At 45.0% G+C, this 21,106-nt stretch overlaps 1 protein-coding gene across 9 annotated transcripts in view; it reads left to right on the forward strand.

Annotated features, from left to right (window-relative positions):
- Window positions 1-21,106, forward strand: part of mical2a (microtubule associated monooxygenase, calponin and LIM domain containing 2a) — a 296,251-nt gene that overhangs the window by 217,494 nt on the left and 57,651 nt on the right. For all 9 annotated transcript variants that reach the window (XM_060838999.1, XM_060839005.1, XM_060839007.1 and 6 more), the window contains one exon: window positions 9,863-10,047. In XM_060838999.1, coding sequence (XP_060694982.1) covers window positions 9,863-10,047 — 185 coding nt within the window. The remainder of the gene's footprint in view (window positions 1-9,862; window positions 10,048-21,106) is intronic.

Raw genomic sequence — 21,106 nt, forward strand, 5'->3', positions numbered from 1 at the left:
AAACAAGGAAAGTTATAATGCAAACAAAGAGATAGTTGTCCAATTAAAATCATACTTTGGTTCTATCTTCACAAAGAAACCCCCCCCCCCCCCCCGCAAACACTGGCAAACACACAGCCAAGTGAGAGAGAGAAACTGAAGGTAAACAGTAGTTTTAGAGAAATGGTTTTGGGGAAACTGATGGATCAAAGGCTGACATATCCCCAGGGCCCCAATAATCTACATCCCAAGATACTTAAAGAAGTGGACCTCAAAATATCAGATGCATTGGTGGTCATCATCCGAGATTCTACAGACTCAGAAACAGATCGTAAGGATTGGAGGGTACCTACAGTAACCCCACTATTTAAAAAATGGTGCAGAGAAAAGTGAATTACAGACACGTTGTCCTGACATCAGTAATAATGAAAATGCTGGAGTCCATTTAAGAGAAGAGCATTTGGAAGATAGTGCCAGGAGGGGACAGAAAGTGAAATCATGCTCACCAAATCAATTGGATATTTTGAGGATGTAACCAATGGTGTTGGTAAGGGGGGGGGGGAACTAGTGGATAAGGTTTACTTGGACTTTCAGAAAACATTCGATAAAGTCTCCTGTAAGAGATTACCCAAAAAGTGGGATTGTGGTTGGTGTACTGACGTGACTAGCAACACGAAGCAAAGTATAAGAGTAAATGGGTCATTTTGTGAGTGGCAGCCAATAACCAGTGGGATACTGCAGGGATCAGTGCTTGGACCCTTGCTATTCACAATAATGATTTAGATAAGGGAACTAAATGTAATATCTCCAAGTTTCCATACACTAAAGCTGGAGGGTAGAGTATACTGTGAGAAAGATGCAGAGATGCTTCAGTATGATGTGAACAAGTTGAACGAGTGAGAAAATCTCTCCATTCATTCCTGGGATGAGGACATTGCTGGCTAGGCAGCATTTATTGTCCAGAAAGCAGCTCAGTGTCAGTCACGTTGCTGTGGGTCTGGAGTCACATGTAGGCCAGACCAGGTAAGGATGGCAGTTTCCTTCCCTAAAGGACATGAGTGAAGCAGATGGGTTTTTCCAACAAACGACAATGGATTCAGGGTTATCATTAGATTCTTAACTCCAGGTGTTTTAACATTGAAATCAATTCAAGCAACTGTCATGGCAAGATTCAAATCCAAGTCTCTAGCACATTATCTGAGACTCAGGATTAATAATCTGGCATTACTACCACTGGGCCATAGCCTCCCATTCAATGCATTGCAGATGCAGTATAATGTGAAAACATGTGAGGTTATCCGCTTTGGTGGCAAAAACAGGAAGGTGGACTGTTATCTGAATGATGATAGATCAGGAAAGGGAGAGCTGCAGTGAGACCTGGGAGCCCTTGTACACCAGTCACTGAGGGTGAGCATGCAGGTACAGCAGGCAGTGAAAGTGAGGATGCAGGTACACCAGTCACTGAGGGTGAGCATGCAGGTACAGCAGTAACTGAGGGTGAGCACGCAGGTACAGCAGTCACTGAAGGTGAGGATGCAGGTACAGCAGGCAGTGAAGGTGAGAATGCAGATACAGCAGTCACAGAAGGTGAGGATGCAGGTACAGCAGGCAGTGAAGGTGAGCGTGCAGGTACAGCAGTCACTGAAAGTGAGGATGCAGGTACACCAGTCACTGAGGGTGAGCATGCAGGTACAGCAGTCACTGAGGGTGAGGATGCAGGTACAGCAGTCACTGAAGGTGAGGATGCAGGTACAGCAGGCAGTGAAGGTGAGGATGCAGGTACAGCAGGCAGTGAAGGTGAGCGTGCAGGTACAGCAGTCACTGAAAGTGAGGATGCAGGTACACCAGTCACTGAGGGTGAGCATGCAGGTACAGCAATAACTGAGGGTGAGCACACAGGTACAGCAGTCACTGAAGGTGAGGCTGCAGGTACAGCAGGCAGTGAAGGTGAGAATGCAGATACAGCAGTCACTGAAGGTGAGGATGCAGGTACAGCAGGCACTGAGGGTGAGGATGCAGGTACAGCAGGCAGTGAAGGTGAGCATGCAGGTACAGCAGGCAGTGAAGGTGAGCATGCAGATACACCAGTCACTGAAGGTGAGGATGCAGGTGCAGCAGGCACTGAAGGTGAGCATGCAGGTACAGCAGGCAGTGAAGGTGAGCATGCAGGTACAGCAGGCAGTGAAGGTGAGCATGCAGGTACACCAGTCACTGAGGGTTAGCATGCAGGAACAGCAGTCACTGAAGGTGAGCATGGAGGTACAGCAGTCACAGAAGGTGAGGATGCAGGTGCAGCAGGCAGTGAACGTGAGCATGTAGGTACAGCAGTCACTGAGGGTGAAGATGCAGGTACAGCAGGCACTGAGGGTGAGGATGCAGGTACAGCAGTCACTGAGGGTTAGCATGCAGGTACAGCAGTCACAGAAGGTGAGGATGCAGGTACAGCAGTCACAGAAGGTGAGGATGCAGGTACAGCAGTCACTGAAGGTGAGGATGCAGGTGCAGCAGGCAGTGAAGGTGAGGATGCAGGTACACCAGACACTGAGGGTGAGCATGCAGGTGCAGCAGGCAGTGAAGCGAAGGATGCAGGTACACCACTCACTGAGGGTGAGCATGCAGATACAGCAGTCACAGAAGGTGAGGATGCAGGTACAACAGGCAGTGAAGGTGAGGATGCAGGTACACCAGGCAGTGAACGTGAGCATGCAGGTACAGCAGTCACTGAGGGTGAGCATGCAGGTACAGCAGGCAGTGAAGGTGAGGATGCAGGTACACCCGTCACTGAGGGTTAGCATGCAGCTACAGCAGTCACTGAGGGTTAGCATGCAGGTACACCAGTCACTGAGGGTTAGCATGCATGGTACAGCAGTATGTCCTGCTGCAATATCATAGGACCTTGGTGAGACCATACCTGGAGTATAGTGTGCAGTTTAATCCTGAAGGATGTCATGGTGCTGGAGGGAGTGCAACGAAAGTTTACCGGACTTATTGCTATCATTGGCAAGACTGATATATGAAGAGAAACTGACTCAGTTAGAGTCATAGAGTCATAGAGATGTACAGCATGGAAACAGACACTTTGGTCCAACTCGTTCATGCCAACCAGATATCCATTTTCCAGGACAAATACTCCAATCTTGGCAACATCCTTGTACATCCTTAATGACACCTTTCAATTTCACAACATCCTTCCGATAGGAAGCAGACCAGAATTGCACGCAATATTCCAAAGGTGGCCTAACCAACGTCGTGTACATCCGCAACATGACCTCCCAACTCCTGTACTCAATACTCTGACCAATAAAGGAAAACATACCAATGCCTTCTTCACTGTCCTCTCGAGCCAGACTCCACTTTCAAGAAACTATGAACCTGCACTCCAAAGTCTCCTTGTTCAGCAACTCCCTAGGACTTTACCATTAAGTGTCTAAGTCCCGCTAAGATTTGCTTTTAGGACGACATTCACTGGATTTCAGAAGAATGAGTTGGGACCTATAAAATTCCATCAAGTCTGGACAGGATAGGTTGTTCTCAATGGCTGGAGTGTCCAGAACCAGCAGTCATTCTCTTTTCCCATAGTCCGAAATATTAGCATTTCGGAAAACTAAGAACATAATATCAGAAGGACTCGGATTAAGGTGTGGGAACAGAGGAACACGTGGAGATCACACAGCTTCCTTCTATGTGCTGCATCCTTCAATGGGATCATGGCTCATTTAATACCATCCACCTAAGCTGGTTCTCTAACCCGGAATCTCCTAATCTAACAAAACACTGGTGGTGTCAGCCCTGAGCTCTCCCATCTCTATCAGCTTCTTGGGGGAGAAACCTTCAGACACATCTCGGAGTGACTGAGCTCTAACTTTAAAGCATTTCCTACTTTGTCTGGATCCCCCACCTGAGGAAGCTGGTGTTTGGTATGCTTCCCTTTATTGGTCAGTGCATTGACTCTAGGATTTGGGAGGTCATGTTGTGGCTGTACAGGACATTAGTCAGGCCACTATAGGAATACTGTATACAATTCAAGTCTCCCTGCTATAGGGAGGATGTTGCAAAACGTCAACAGGTTCAGAAAAGATTGACAAGGATGTTGCCAGGGTTAGATGGTTTGAGCTACAGGGAGAGGCTGAACAGGCTGGGACTGCTTTTCCTGGAGGCTGAGGGGTGAACTTATAGAGGTTTATAAAATCATGAGGGACATGGATAGGATAAATAGACAAGGTGGTTTCCCCAGGGGGGCGGAGTCCAGAACTAGAGGGCATAGGTTTAGGGTGAGAGGGGAAAGATATAAAAGGGACCTAAGGGGCAACTTTTTCATGCAGAGGCTGGTGCATGCATGAAATGAGCTGCCAGAAGAAGTGGTGGAGGCATTTAAAAGGCATCTGGATGGTTAAATGAAGGGTTTAGAGGGATATGGGCCAAATTCTGGCAAATGGAACTGGATTTATATAGGATATCGGGTCAGCATATCGGGTCAGTTGGACCAAAGGATCTGTTTCTATGGTGTATTTCTCTATGACTCTCTGTCTACTCTATTAATTCCTTTAATTACCTTAGACACTTCAACCAGAATACTCCTTCAACTTAACCTACTCTTCTCTTAGTTGCTGCTTCTCGATTTTCCTGACCTTGCCTTCCCCACAGATCTGAAAGTGCATTGAATCCCATACTGAATCAGGAGGCAGGCTCTACTCTCTAGCAAGACGTGAAATCAAAGACCAGCAACTCCTTTATGTTGAGGTACTGTTAAACCACCCAGAAGGATCCACCTACTCAAAGACTCCTGGACAGCCTTTCCCTTGCCTGTGACTACAAACATCAGGCAAAGTTTTGCATCTCCACCCTGGTCACACTGAATAATGATCTGCTGGGGGTCGATAGTAAATGCTATGATTCCCAATCCACAATGACGGCACCTTGATGTAGAGTTCAATACTCACATAAGGGAAAGAATGTAGCCGACATGTAAAGCACACAACACTAAGCCTCAGGGCTGACTGGGTGGTTTATCAGGCACCTTTCCTGGCTGCTGCATGCTTTGAGTGTATCTCAGCAGGACAACATTCTGAGTGCAGCAGTCCTCCTGAACGCGTAGAATTCCGACAATATGGAAACAAGCCCTTCAGCCCAACAGGACCACACTGACCCTCTGAAGAGTAACCCACCCAGACTCATTTACCCCTGACATATGCACCTAACCTACACAGCCCTGAACACTTTGGGCAATTCACCCAATTGGCACATCTTTGGATTATGAGAGGAAACCAGAGCACCCAAAGGAAACCCACGCAAGACACAGGGAGAACATACAAACTCCACACAGACAGTTGCCCGAGGCTGGAATCGAACTCAGGTCCCTGGTGCTGTGAGGCAGCAGTGCTAACCACTGAGCCACCGTGCCACTCTTATGTTGGCACCTGTGATTTGCAGAATGGAAGATGGTTATACACACCACATTCTGTAGGTGAAGTAGGTGGAGCCAGATTAGGGGCTGTGTCAGTGTGACATGACCATCAGCTATCACCGCTGGGAAGCACCAGCAGCTGGAGGGGGGGAGATGGTGACACTTCCTGTGGCTGGTGTCCAAACACCATGAAGACCAGAGACTACAGCGGTTTGGCAACAGTTCTATTGCTCAATTAGAAAATTCACTTGTCAGTTCCACGAGCTGTGCTTGTAGCAAAAATTGCCTCTTGAGGTTCTTCTTCCCAACTACAAATGAAGCAGACAAACAGGCCCCATCTCAAAAGCCTATTTTATCTGGCTCCATCATTTCTCACAGATGGAAGGATGCTAATACTTAGTCTGCTGCTACTGGACTGGAGTTACTCCATTTCCATGGGGTCTCTGAGTTACTGAGCAACATGTTTGCCTCTGCAGTTATGGCAGGGCCTGTCCCTGCACGTTATTTTGCATCAATTTCACCAAAAGGTAGCTGCTAATTGACAGAGCAATGCAAAGAAAGAAAAAGTCTGTATGTATACATACCTTTAACATCACTTCAATATTCAAGCAATCTTGACCATCAGTGATTGGTTTTGACTGGGCTGTCCCTGTTTTATTTGTAAGCAAATGCAACACCTGAGTATTGATTAACTAAATAACCAACTAATCTATTTTTCAGTGGTGTTCATTGAGGGGTAAATGTTGATCAGGACACAGTCAAGAATTCACTTGCCTCTTCTTCGAAATAGTGTGATTTCCATCAACAAGTTAAAGTGCAAGACATTTAGTTTGGGTGAATGGATACCAGTAGGTGGCATGGTGGCTCTGTGGTTAGCATTACTGCCTCACCAGGGACCTGGGCTTGATTCCAGCCTCAAGTGACTGCATGAAGTTGGCATGTTCTCCCTGTGTCTGTGTGGATTTCCACTGAGTGCTCTAGTTTCCTCCCACAGTCCAAAGATGTATAGGTTAAGTGGATTGGCCCTGCTAAATTGCCTCATAATGTACGACATCTGTAAGCTAGGTGGGTTAGCCATGGTAAATGTAGGGTTTTGGGGATAGGGTGGGGAGATCAGTCAGGGTGAGTTGTCTTCGGTGGGTTGATGCAGACTCGATGGGCCGTAAGGCTTTTTTCTGTACTGTAGAGATTCTATGATTCTTTAAACATGGCTTGCTTCATTGACAGAGACAAAGAGCAAGGAAGTTATACAAAATTATTGAAACTACTAGTTAGGCCTGAGCAGAGTGTTATGCCTAACTCTGGGAAAGATGTCAAGGTCTTGGAGAGGTCTTAGAGGATGGTTCTAGGAATGAGAGACTTTAGCCCCATGAACAGCCTCAAAATCTGGGAATGTTCACCTTCAAACAGAGAGACTTAATGGAGAGGTTCAAAATTGTGAAGGGTTTTGATAGAGTAAATGGTAATAGGGTAGTGCCCAAGGAAACCATCCGCAAAGTAACTTGCAGAAGAACCAGAACGATTTTAAGTATGGCGTTGTTATGGCCAGGAATGCAATGTCTGAAAGTGCAGTGGGAGTAAATTGCATGGTATTGTTCACAGGTAAAGTTAAAATGGAAGTATTTGTAGCACAATGAAAGGGAAATGAGATTAAAGAACTGATATAGTTGTAATGGGTCAAATGCCTGCTCCCATGCTGTAAAATTGAATATTCTAGCAGCCTGCTGTCAATTGCCAAAGCAACCCTGATATCAGATCACAAGTCCATCAAATGTGAAAGGTCTTAAATACAGGGTACACAGAGCAATCAGCCTCACTATAGATTTTTCTTCTGCTCAGGCAGTAGCATCATTGCCTCTGAGCTCTGGCTTCAAATCCCACTTTCGCATCTGTTGGCTAAGCAAGTCCCCTACCCCAGGAGCAGGCAGCTTTGATGTGTTTTGGAGCCGGTCCTCAGCCGAGATAAACGAGGAGTGTTCGTGTCAGGCAGGGGAGGGAGCTGAGAGACACGGAGAGTAATCAATCTCTCAGTCGTTTGCAATCAGGTTGAAACTTGTGGTAGCTGAGCTAAGCACAGATTTTTCTCTGAAGCTACATAGATCTGGTTCCAATAGCCTGTAGGTTCGTTTGACATCAGACCATTTAACACGGGCGCTTACCTCATTGCTGATTAAGTTGAGGTTAGAACTGAGTCATTCAGTCTGGAAGCTGGTGAGTCTGCTCCTCAGAAATCTATCTCCCAGATTCCATGCCTGTACAGACCTCAGGAGATTATTATTAGTGATTGGACTTTAATAAAAAGATGATTAGAACCAGAAGGCCAGAAATGTAACTCTAAACACTGTGTGGCAGACACGAGGAAAAATATTAGTTGGTGCTTTGTAGGGTGATTTTGAACTGGAGCTTTTCTCAAATGTTTTGCCTTTATTTCCTGTCGTAATGGATTCGCCTTAAGTTTGCTTCAGGCCATGGGAACAGGAGATCATTAAGAGGACAATTGCCCCACTTCTGCTCCGATTTTATTTGTGTGTTCTGCCCCTCAGTCATGTTCTGCCGTGCTGTTCAATTAAATCATGGAAAATCAGGTGCTGTATTGTTCTCTAATGAATGGATGGCTCATACAATATACGTAAAATAGTTAACAAAAGCTACCCTTATTTATATTGCTCCTTTAACATGGTGAGTGTCCCAAGGCACTTCCTAAACGCATCACGGAACAAAATTTGACACAAAGTTTGGTTGGTCACCAATAGTTCAGTCAAACGGCTAGGTGTTAAGTCACGTCTTAACAAAGGTGAAAGATTTGCGCGTCAACTGTAGCTTAGTGGATAGCACACTGACTTATGAGTGATGAGGTATTATGTTCACATTCCACTCCTCGGCCTGAGTGCAAGGGTTACTGGTGATTTTCCATTGCAGTATTAAGGGAGCACTGCATTGTCAGAGGTGCTGTTTTTTAAATAAGATCTTAAATCAAGGCTCGAATTGCCAGTTTGGGTGAATGTAAAACACCCCTCACTATTTCAAAAGATTCTGCCTTTCTCTATCCCTTAATCATCATTACAAAATAATAGATGCCTAGTTTGTTACACGTCATTAATTACAGCTAGAAATGTTGGCAGACCATTTGCTGACACAACTAAACAAGAAAGAGAGACCTTGAGGTTGAGGGAGATAATCTAGAGCTTAGGGACACAGGCAGCAGAAAGTATGACTGTCATCAAAATTGGACATGGAGGTTTCATTTGGATCCTAGAGGATAGGAGCATGTGCAGAGATGGAAAGGGAGGAATTTGAAAACAACAATAATCAAGGAACTCCATGTAGGTCGGTGAGGAGACCACAGTGTTTTTACAACAAACATAAGGTGAGAAAACACAACACATGACCAAAATTGAGGACATTAAAACAAAATGGTGGTCATTTGACCCATTGTGTTAACTCTTTTGAATGGCCATCAAATTAATCCAACTAAAAAGACTTTGACCAACTGATGATGAAGAAATGGTTTTGATCCAATGGTGATGAAGGAAAGGTCAGGTCGGCGTGTGAGATAGAGGGGAACTTGCGGGTTGCGTTTTCCCATCCACCTGCTGCCTTAGGTGTGAGGCCCCAGTGAAACATCTGGGGACATTTACTATTTGGGTGGGGAACCAAAGTCCACAAAAAAAAACCATAGGCACCTCTGTGCATTAGAGAAAGGTTATGTTTGAGTTGAGGAGAAAGTGAGGTCTGCAGATGCTGGAGATCAGAGCTGAAAATGTGTTGTTGGAAAGGCGCAGCAGGTCAGGCAACATCCAAAGAGCAGGATATTCAACGTTTCGGGCATAAGCCCTTATGATTCCTGATGAAGGTCTTATGCCCGAAACGTCGAATATCCTGTTCCTTAGATGCTGCCTGACCTGCTGAGTCTTTCCAGCAACACATTTTCAGCTATGTTTGAGTTGAGGCAAACCTCTCCAACAAACAACAGGGTAAAGCAAAGAAGCCTCCACAAACACAGTCAGCACACGGTCAAAAAGAGAAATTGCTGGAAAAACCCAGCAGGTCTGGCAGCATCTGTGGAGAGAAAGTAAAGTGAACATTCCAGGTCCACTGACCCTTTTGAATAATTTCTGTTTTAGTTTCTGATTCCCAGCATCTATAGTTATTTTTTGGATTTTGTTTTTGTACAGCCAGCACAGGGACTGAGCATGCACTGTTTCCTTTATTCTACACCAGTCATTAAAGCCAACTGAGCACACACACTCTATGTGAAAAGTGCTATATAAATATGTGCTGTTGCTGATGCTGATGCTGAAGCTGTATTACTCATTCCAATTTAAGACACAAGATCCTAAAATATATCATTACATTCAGTTTAAAGTTAGGAATCTACACTCTTTCTGTATAAATTTCTGTGCTACTTGTACTGAAAGCTATGCTGTAATGCATTCAGTTTCCCAATTTCTTTTCTTTTCATATTTTTTGCCTGGATAGTTCTGAAGGTGAGAGAGAGGAGCCTTACTCTGACCCCTCTGACTGTGAAGCGATGATCCCCCCTGCCCTGGGAGGCTCCTTACCAGAAGCAGAGGACAAGGAACTGAGACAGAGGCACCACCAGGCACACAGCCAAGAGGAATCACAGGCCGGTCAATCCAACCCAAATTCCAAAGCTCAGGAAGGTAAACCTCAGCCTCAAAGTTTGACATTTTCTTCTAAAATCACCCTCCTGAACACCCAAAACCTTTCTCTTTGTCTGGAATGTGCAATGTGTACCTCTGAATGGGGATTTTGTCATTAAACTGCTTTTATTGTGTTGATGGGATTTGATAGATGTTGGCCGCCTCACACTGAGAGAGCCGTGTTAGTGTTTGAAAGTACGCCACAATTCTGTGACCCTCACAATTATTCCAGCGAAACCCCTTCTTAGTTTCCACTTTCCCTCACCTCCCTCAACCCACCCCGATCCCGTAGCCAGTTCATTTCTATTCACCCTATCACCTTGAATCTACAGTCAAATCCCTGTATCAAGATTCTTTGTAGAACTGTCGGGGATGGTCAATCAGGAACCCCACCCCCATCAGCCCTCTTCCCCCACTCGAAACAAAAAGGAACGTGCAATTGAACGTGAGATCAGGAAAGTTGTGAAGGAGTGATAAAACAACCAGAGGAGAATTATTTTGACACGATGCAGTTGTCATGACAGGGGCGGTCCTGCCTGTGAAGCAGATGGAAGCAGATTCAGTCAGAACTGGCTTAAGAAAATTGGTTAAATATTTGCTGGGGTTAAGCTAGCTAGGCTATGAGGAAAGATCAAGGTGTCAGGGACTAATGCACAAGCTCTTTCAAACACAGGTCTGATGAGCCAAATGGCCACCTTCTGTGCTATAGGTTTCTTTAGCTCCTCTTATGTTTTATCTGATTTTAATTAATTGACTGAGATAAAACTGTTTCTGGATCAGTGGTGCTGGAAGAGCACAGCAGTTCAGGCAGCATCCAACGAGCAGCGAAATCGATGTTTCGGGCAAAAGCCCCTGATGAAGGGCTTTTGCCCGAAAGTCGATTTCGCTGCTCGTTGGATGCTGCCTGAACTGCTGTGCTCTTCCAGCACCACTGATCCAGAATCTGGTTTCCAGCATCTGCAGTCACTGTTTATACCCTGAGATAAAACTGTAGCTATATAACTTGCAGAAATGGTCACATCTACGTTGTAGCAGAGGCTGAATTATTGTTGCCTAAACTTTTCGCAGCAATCTAAGTGTGCATTTGGAATAGAAATGTAGCATTGGTGTCAAACAGGTATCATTTTTACACAGAAACTAATATTTTAATGTCAGTCTGAAGTTCTGAATGAAGGCCCATGGAGGACAATCTCTCACCGCTGCATCTCTGTGTCAACTCTGCCTCAGTAGGGAACCCTCTCAAGTGGATGAGAAAGTTGCCTTTATTCTGAAAAACACCAGGGCAGGTCTCTCCCTCTCCTCAGAGTCCTGGGGCAGTATTTAATTTCTCAGCAACATCAGTGAAACGGATGTTCTAGTCATTATTGTATTGCTGCTTGCGAGACCTTACAGTGCAAAAACTGGGGACCACATTTGCAAATAAAAGCAGCAACTACACTTCACAACGTACTTAATTGGCTGTAATGATCCTTGGGATGTCTTGAGATTAAAAGCTTCATGAAAGTAGACATTGTTAGTAAGCATTTAGTGTACTACACTACCATCTAGTGGTAAAATGAAGAACTGTATCCACTCATTCTAAGGACTGGATTTTTTGCTCTGTTGGGGAATTGGAAGTTGTGGGATTCAGAGAGCAGCTTGCTTGTCCCTGATCTGGCTGAAATTTTACAGGGAGTGGGGGAGGCATCAGAGAGTTTGCTGTCACCCATTCTTGAGCCTATAGTGGTCCATTAATGGCACTGTCTGGCGAAGGGGTGAACACCTTTGGTGACCCTCAGAACCATCAGAGGCAATCTCCATCTGGTCACCCCTGCCCCATTTGACACTCCCTGGCCCTTTGAATCCAGCTACTCACCTTCATCAATCCCCTCATCAACAACACCATCCCGGACCCAGCTGGGCTCCGCAACATGGTGATGATATTCTAGCCGAAAGAGTGACCACCTTATCCATTTCTCACTGTTGGGGCTACATTCAGTTAACTGGCTGCTCTCTAAGTCATAAAAATGTGTTGCTGGAAAAGTGCAGCAGGTCAGGCAACATCAAAGGAGCAGGAGAATCGACGTTTCGGGCATAATCCCTTCTTCAGGAATGAGGAGGGTGTGCCAAGCAGGCTAAGATAAAAGGTAGGGAGAAGGGACTTGGGAGAGGGGCATTGGGAATGCGATAGGTGGAAGGAGGTTAAGGTGAGGGTGATAGGCCGGAGAGGGAGTGGGGAGCGGAGAGGTCGGGAAGAAGATTGCAGGTCAAGAAGGCGGTGCAGAGTCTGCGGATTGGGACTGAGAAAAGGTGGGGGGAGGGGAAATGAGGAAGCTGGAGAAATCTGCATTCATCCCTTGTGGTTGGAGGGTTCCTAGGCGGAAGATGAATCGCTCTTCCTCCAGGCGTCGTGTTGCCATGGTCTGGCGATGGAGGAGGCCAAGGACCTGCATGTCCTTGGCGGAGTGGGAGGGGGAGTTAGAGTGTTCAGCCACGGGGAGGTTGGGTTAGTTGGTCCGGGTGTCCCAGAGGTGTTCTCAGAAACGTTCCGCAAGTAGGCAGCCTGTCTCCCCAATGTATAGGAGGCCACATCGGGTGCAGCGGATGCAGTAAATGATGTGTGTGGAGGTGCAGGTGAATTTCTGATGGATATGGAAGGATCCCTTGGGGCATTGGAGGGAAGTAAGCGGGGGAGATGTGGGCGCAAGTTTTGCATTTTTTGCAGTTGCAGGGGAAGGTGCCAGGAGTGGAGGTTGGGTTGGTGGGGGTTGTGGATCTGACAAGGGAGTCGCGGAGGGAGTGGTCTTTCTGGAACGCTGATAGAGGTGGGGGGAAAATATATCCTTGGCGGTGGGATCTGTTTGGAGGTGGCAGAAATGACGAAGGATGATGCGATGTATCTGGAGGTTGGTGAGGTGGTAGGTGAGGACCAGTGGGGTTCTGTCCTGGTGGCGATTGGAGAGGCGGGGTTCAAGGGCGGAGGAGCGGGAAGTTGTGGAGATGCGGTGGAGTTGTTAAGAGTGAGGACCAGTTCAGTCAGTTGAAGGAGAGTGTCAGTGGAAGGGTACTGGTTGGTTTGGCGGGAAAGGAAGAAGCGGAGGGCTTTGAGGCCTTCGTGATGGGGAATGGATGACCGACTCAATACGGACGTATACTATAAACCGACTTCCTCCCACAACTACCTAGATTACACCTCCTCCCACCCTGCCCCTTGTAAAAACACCATCCCATATTCCCAATTCCTTTGCCTTCACAGCATCTGCTCCCAGGAGGACCAATTCCAATACTGAACAACCCAGATGGCCTCCTTCTTCAAAAACTGAAATTTCCCCTCAGACGTGGTTGACGATGCCCTCCACCGCATCTCCTCCACTTCCCGCTCCTCCGCCCTTGAACCCCACCCCTCCAATCGCCACCAGGACAGAACCCTACTAGTCCTCACCTACCACCCCACCAACCTCCAGATACATCGGATCATTGTCATTTCCGCCACCTCCAAACGGACCCCACCGCCAAGGATATATTTTCCCCCCACCCCTATCAGCGTTCCGGAAAGACCACTCCCTCCGCGACTCCCTCGTCAGATCCACACCCCCACCAACCCAACCTCCACTCCCCGCACCTTCCCCTGCAACCGCAAAAAATGCAAAACTTGTGCCCACACCTCCCCCTCACTTCCCTCCAAGGCCACAAGGGATCCTTCAATATCCATCAGAAATTCACCTGCACCTCCACACACATCATTTACTGCATCCGCTGCACCCGATGTGGCCTCCTATACATTGGGGAGACAGGCGGCCTACTTGCGGAACGTTTCAGAGAACATCGCTGGGAAACCCGGACCAACCAACCCAACCGCCCTATAGCTGAACACTTTAACTCCCCCTCCCACTCCACCAAGGACATGCAGGTCCTTGGCCTCCTCCATCGTCAGACCACGACATCTGGAGGAAGAACGCCTCATCTTCCGCCTAGGAACCCTCCAACCACAAGGGATGAATGCAGATTTCTCCAGCTTCCTCATTTTCCCCTCCCCCCACCTTTTCTCAGTCCCAATCCTCGGACTCACACCGCCTTCTTGACCTGCAATCTTCTTCCCGACCTCTCCGCCCCCACCCCCTCTCCGGCCTATCACCCTCACCTTAACCTCCTTCCACCTATCGCATTCCCAATGCCCCTCTCCCAAGTCCCTTCTCCCTACCTTTTATCTTAGCCTGCTTGGCACACCTTCCTCATTCCTGAAGAAGGGCTTATGCCCGAAACATCGATTCTCCTGCTCCTTTGATGCTGCCTGACCTGCTGCACCTTTCCAGCGACACATTTTTAAGCTCTGATCCCCAGCATCTGCAGTCCTCACTTGCTCTCTAGGGCAGGACGTCCTCCAGATTTGGAGGCATCTTCAAGCGATTAACATTGCTCCCAGCATTAACTTGCAGCACGGCAGCCATCAGGATCATGAGCAGGTTCCTGCTGACATTTTAGCCTTTTAACCCACTGCATCTGTCACGTTTTGAGGAATAAAGTTCCACATTTCCACCTATTGTGTAAAGAAGTGGTCCTTGATTTCATTCCGGGATTACCTAGACATTAATTGTAAGGTTAAGTCACCTTGTTCTCAATTTCCCTCATCAGACAAAGTAATTGTTCTGCATCTACAAATGCAAATAGAAAACCTGCATTTCCAGATCGACATTCCAACACCCCAGGTCACTTTAAAACACCTTTGAGTCAGTGGAGTACCTTTGACATGCACCAATGCTCTCCTGTTAGAAAATGGTATTATGATTCTCAACAAGAGAATCCTGTCTCTCAGCTAAATTATATTCAAGCGTTTTCATCTGTTGACACGGTTCTGTACACGTTACAAATCCCATAATTACGAATCCTGAAATGCTAATTAACGCAGTCAAAGGTGCAATCAAAATGAAAGAAAAATAAAGCCATTATCCTGCAAAAATTAATAGCAACTCAGAAGACTGGACAGAATTTAAAAACTAGAATTGTGAAGTGCGGTGCTGGAAAAGCACAGCAGGTCAGGCTGCATCAGAGGAGCAGGAGAGTTGACGTTTTGGGTATAAGCCCTTTATCAGGAACGTTCATGCCCCAAACAACAACTCTCCTGCTTCTCGGATGCTGCCTGACCTGCTGTGCTTTTCCAGCACCACATTTACCAGCTCTGATTCTTCAGCATCTGCAGTCCTCACTTTCTCCTTGAATTTAAAAACTAGCAAAGAATGACAACAAGATTAATAAAGAGGAAGAAACTAGTGTGAGAGAAAGTTAATTAGAAACATAAAGACAGATAGTAAGAGATTTCACAAGAAATTTTTAAAAAGAGTAACTAAAGTGAGTGTGGGTCCTCGAGAGAATGAGTCTGGAGACTTAATGATATAAAATAAAGAAATAGAGTTAGACATGAATAGATATTTTATTTGTTTGTCTACACCATAGAGGACAGATAGTTGTCAGGTGAAAGTTGTAAGGTGAGGATTGCAGATGGTGGGGATTGTGGTGCTCAAAAAGCACAACAGGTCAGGCACATCTGAAGAGCAGGAGAATTGGCATTATGGGCGAAAGCCGTTCATTAGGAAGAAGGGCCTCCTGATAAAGGGCTTTTGCCCGAAACGTCGATTCTCCTGCTCCTTGGATGCTGCCTGACCTGCTATGCTTTTCCAGCACCACACTATCAACAGATATTTGTGAGTCAAGGAGAGAAAGATGGGAGGTATTTAAGCTGCAAATGTGTTGCTGGTCAAAGCACAGCAGGCCAGGCAGCATCTCAGGAATAGAGAATTCGACGTTTCGAGCATAAGCCCTTCATCAGGAATAATTCCTGATGAAGGGCTTATGCTCGAAACGTCGAATTCTCTATTCCTGAGATGCTGCCTGGCCTGCTGTGCTTTGACCAGCAACACATTTGCAGCTGTGATCTCCAGCATCTGCAGACCTCATTTTTTACTGGGAGGTATTTAAAACAACCACCAAGGAATGAGTACTGAGAAAACTATTTGAACTGAAGCTTGACAAGTCTCCAGGATGGACTATATCCTAGGGACCAAAAAGAAGAGGTGCTGGAGAAAGAAGATCCATTACCATTCTCCAAAATCCTGGTACAATTGCAACATTTAAAAGGCATTTGGATGGGTATATGAATAGGAAGGATTTGGAGGGATATGGGCCAAATGCTGGCAAGTGGGACTAGATTGGGTTGGGATATCTGGTCAGCATGGACGGGTTGGACCGAAGGGTCTGTTTCCATGCTTTACATCTCTATTACTCAATGACTCAAAGTAATAAGTAACTTGGACAAAAGGGAACCTGTACATCTGGAGTCCATGGATTTCTAAAAAGGTGTTTGATAAGGTGCCTCTTGAAACTTTACTGCCTTTAACATAGGAGCTTGTTGTGCATGTTTAATATAGTGTCATGGATAGAGAAATGTTTGGATAGTAGGAAGGGGAGAGTAAGATAAATGGATTTTTTTCAAATTAGCAAGCTATTGACTAGTGGAGTGTCACAGGGATGAAGGCTATGTAAATTTGCAATTTACACAGGGTAGCATTGGCATATTCCCACCAGATCATAGGGCTACTCTCTCGTTAGACAGAAACCACTGTTGATAGTTTAATCTGAGAGTCATCATGCCTTGGGCGAGGGGAGAAGTTGAGAAGGGGAGTCCTTTTTAACCACAGCCAGTGCATGTACTGAACCCACGTTGTTGGCATCAGCACTCTGCATTGCATACCAACTAACTGAGCTAACCCACATCCCCATAATCCACACAAACAACTTGGATGAAAAGATCAAATATGCAAAGTTTGCTGAAGACAGGTACAAAAACAAATCATGACAAGCGCAGAAAGAGTCTGAAAAGGAATGTGGGCAGGGTAAGTGAGTGGGCAAAATATTGGCAGATGGAGTATAATATGGGAAAATAAGAACTTGTCCACTTCGGCAGAAGAACAGAAAAGCAGCAGATAATTTAAATGGAAAGAGATTTCAGGATTTGGCAGTACAGAAAGATTTTGGTGTCCTGGGACATGAATCACAAAACGTTAGAATGTAGGCACAGCAAGTGATTTAGAATGTTGCAGTGGGTTCATCCTTGGTTTTGTTAGGCCTACACCCATTGGAAGAGTGATATCCTATTTTATTGCAACATATAAGAATTATAATATATAACATGCAGAATTGACAGAGTGAATACTAAAGGGATGCTTCCCCCAGTGGCAGAGTCTAGAACTAGGGATGCAGTATAACAATGTCTTTCATTTAATTCAGTGATGATTTTTTTTTCTCTCACTGGGGGCATTGTTCTGGGGATCCAGGGTGAAATGGCTGCTGGCTGTTTGAATATTTTTAAGGCTGAGTTAGTCAGATTCCTGACAAAGAGTCAGGGGTTGGCATCAAAGTGGAGTGAAGGCCATAAATAGATCAACAGGTCTTATCAGGCACTAGGGCAGGTTTTGAGGGGTCGAATGGCTTACATAAGCTTTTACTTCATGTAATTCAGATCTATAGAACATAGAACATAGAAAAATATAGCGCAGTACAGGCCCTTCGGCCCTCGATGTTGCGCCGATCCAAGCCCACCTAACCTACACTAGCCCACTTTCCTCCATGTGCCTATCCAATGCCCATTTAAATGCCCATAAAGAGGGAGAGTCCACCCTGTTGGTGAAGTGGAAACCAAGACATCTTTGCCTCATGGACAGAGTTTGTTGATGACTCAGTCACATGGCTAATCATGTCTTATCTGTTATCCCTTATATTTATTCAGACACTTCATTGATCAATTAATTCAGCAGCAGTTTATACTGACAGATTCTCCTCTTCTCTCTATGTAAACTTTTTAAAGACAAACAATACTTGAACAGAAAGTAATGAAAATTAATCAATGTTTATTTTCTATTCTATATCTAATCTGATAATGCAACCTTCGATATTTCCTTATCTTCCCTAAAACACAAAAAAAATGTAACATCACAAAACAACCCAAGTCAAAGTTTTTCTCTTTGGGATCTTATAACTCTCACCGCCAAATGTCGCTGTTACAAGATTTCCAGCAATTTGTTTGAAGTAACTTTGTTTTTGAAGAACACTGAAATGTGGTGACTTCCATCGATCCATTTGACTTTGGAAATCTTCTTTTCTCTTGCATTTCCTTTACAGTGGCAAGGCTGATCCTCAACCTGATAACCGGTCTGTTTCTTCCCTAAATGTAAAACCGCCATTTTTTGAGAACCTGGCCTGATTTATTGGGATGTGATAAATACTCTCTAAATTAGACCAGTGATCCAAAGTTATTCTTTATTTTCTCTGCTTCATATCTAAGCCTATATATTTAAAAACCAGCAAAACCTGAGTTCTAATTTTAAGTTTCCTTTTTTATTTTATCATTCATCACTGTTCGAGTTCTGTAAAATCTCCATGCACAAAGTCATGGAAGTACATCATAAAGGAGCCTACCTAGTTTCTCATTGTGACAACCTGGTGAAGCTGCCAAATAGCATAAGCAACAAGTGAAAGACAGATTTAAGTAATTCCACACACAATAGATCAGACCTAAGCTCTGCAATCTTGCCATAAATATCCAGTCATGAATGATGGCGCACAATTAAATGACTCATTGAAGGAGCAGGCTCCTCAAAAACCCCTTTCTCAATGATGGAAGAGCCTAAAACATCAGTGCAAAAGATAACAGTTCAGCTAGAAATGTAAAGTGGATGACCCACTACTGTCTCCTCCAATGGTCCCCAGCATCAGAGCTCCCAGTCTTTAGGCAATTTGATTCACTCCAAGTGATATCAAGAAATGATTGGAGGCAGCGAATACAGCAAAGGTTATGGATCCTGACAACATTCCAGTGATAGTACTGAAGACTTCTTTTCTAGAACTTGCCATTCCCCTAACCAAGCTGTTCCATTACAGCTACAATACTGGCATCTACACTGAACTGGAGTTGGCTTAGTCATAGAACACAGAGAGTAGCGGTGGAAGGATATTTGTCTGAGGATCTATGACCAGTGACGTTCCACAGAAATCAATACCGGCGCCCCTGTTGTGTGTAATACATATAAATAATTTGGAGGATAATGTGGTGGTCAGATTAGTAAGTTTGCGAATGATACAAAGATTGAGGGAGCCGAAGATAGTGGGAAAGTTTGTCATGGGATACAGCAGGATATAGATAGGCTGGAGATTTGGGCAGAGAAATGGCAGGTGATATTTAATGCAAGGTGATGTATTTTGAAAGTCTAATGCAGGAGTGAAGTATAGAGTAAATGACAGATCCTTTAGAAAAATCAACATGCAGAGGGATCTCAGTGAATAGATCCACAGTTCCCAGAGAGTGATAACACAAGTGGATATGCTGGTTAAGAAGGCAGATGGCATGCTTGCCTTCATTCAGCACACAGACTCAACATTGGCAACTCATGTGCACACAGACTCAACATTGGCAACTCATGTTGCAGCAGTGCGGCCAGATTTGAAACGTTGTGCACAGTTCTGGTTGCCACATTAACAGAATGATGTGGAGGCTTTGGAGAGGGTACAGAAGCAGTTCACCAGGATGTTGCCTGGTTTGGAGGATATTAGTTATGAGGATCAATTGGACAAATCTCTTTGAATGTTGGAGGCTCAGGAGTGACCTGATAAAAGTTTGCAAAATTATGAGAGTGTGGATAGAATGGAGAGATGAATTCCTTTTCCCAAGGTAGAAATGTCAATTACTAGGGGACAAGTTAAAAGGGGATAAGTTTAAACGAGATGTGAGAGGCAAGTTTTTTTACACAGGAAGTGGTAAGTGCTGCTAGAAGAGGAGGTAGGAGCAGATTCAAAAGCAACATTTAAGAGACATCTTGACAGATACATGAATAGGCAGCAAATAGAGGGATACGGATTGTGTAGAGGCAAAAGGTTTTTAATTTACAAAAGGCATCATGTGTTGGCACAGGCTTGATAGATGGAATGTCTGTTCCTGTGCGGTACTGTCCGCTGTTCTCTTTGTTCTTTGACAGTGTGGAAAATTGCGCATGTGTGTGCTGTACATAAAAATCAGGACAAATCCAACCTGGCCAATTACCACTCCATCAGTCTACTCTCAATCATCAGTAAAGTGATGGTGTCATCAACAGTGCTATCAAACAGTACCCATTTAGCATTAACCTGCTCAGTGATGCCTAGTTTGAGTTCTGCCAGGGTCACTCAGCTCCTGACATTGTGGCTTTTGTTCAAACATGGTCAAAAGAGCTGAATGCTCGAGGTGAGGTGAGAGTGACAGCCCTTGACATCAAGGCCATTTTCGACCAAGTGTGGTATCAAGGAGCCCTAACAAAACTGGAATCAATGGGTATCTGGGGGAAAATTCACTGCTGGGAGCCATACCTAGCACATATGGAGATGGTTGTGGTTGTTAGAGGTCAGTCATCAGGGTAATATCCTGGGCCCAACAATCTTCAGCTTCTTATCAATGACTTTCCCTTCATTGTAAAGTCAGAAGTGGGGATTTCCATTGGCAGTTGTAAAATGTTCAACACCATTTGAGACTCATCAGATACTTAAACAGCCAATGTCCAAATGCAACAAGACCTGGACAATATCCTCATTTTGCCGAGGTAAAAATCACACAACACCAGGTTATAGTCCAACAGGTTTAGTTGGAACACTAGATTTCGGAGCGCTGCTCTTTCATCAGGTGATTGTGGAAAATAAGATTGTAAGACACAGAATTTATAGCAAATGTTTACAGTGTGATGTAATTGAAATTATATATTGAAAAGGCCCAGATTGTTTGTTAAGTCTCTCATCTTTTAGAATGACTGTGTTGGTTTCAGTTATTTCATACGTAAATCACAAAACCTTTTCTAAAAGTTACATTCTCAAGTGAATTTTAATAATTGATGTCATGTCGGCCCAGAAAAGATATTGAAGGTGTTAGCTTCCCTGTGTGAGGCTATCCGTGCCACAATGGTCAGACTGATTCTAATCTAAAAAACAGATTTACAGAACCTTACATGGATTCATGCAGTTTTTGAGCAAAGTAAAGTATAATTCTACATGTACAAATTCACCCCAC

The sequence above is a fragment of the Hemiscyllium ocellatum genome, chromosome 18, assembly GCF_020745735.1.
Source record: "Hemiscyllium ocellatum isolate sHemOce1 chromosome 18, sHemOce1.pat.X.cur, whole genome shotgun sequence".
Lineage (NCBI taxonomy): Eukaryota > Metazoa > Chordata > Chondrichthyes > Orectolobiformes > Hemiscylliidae > Hemiscyllium > Hemiscyllium ocellatum.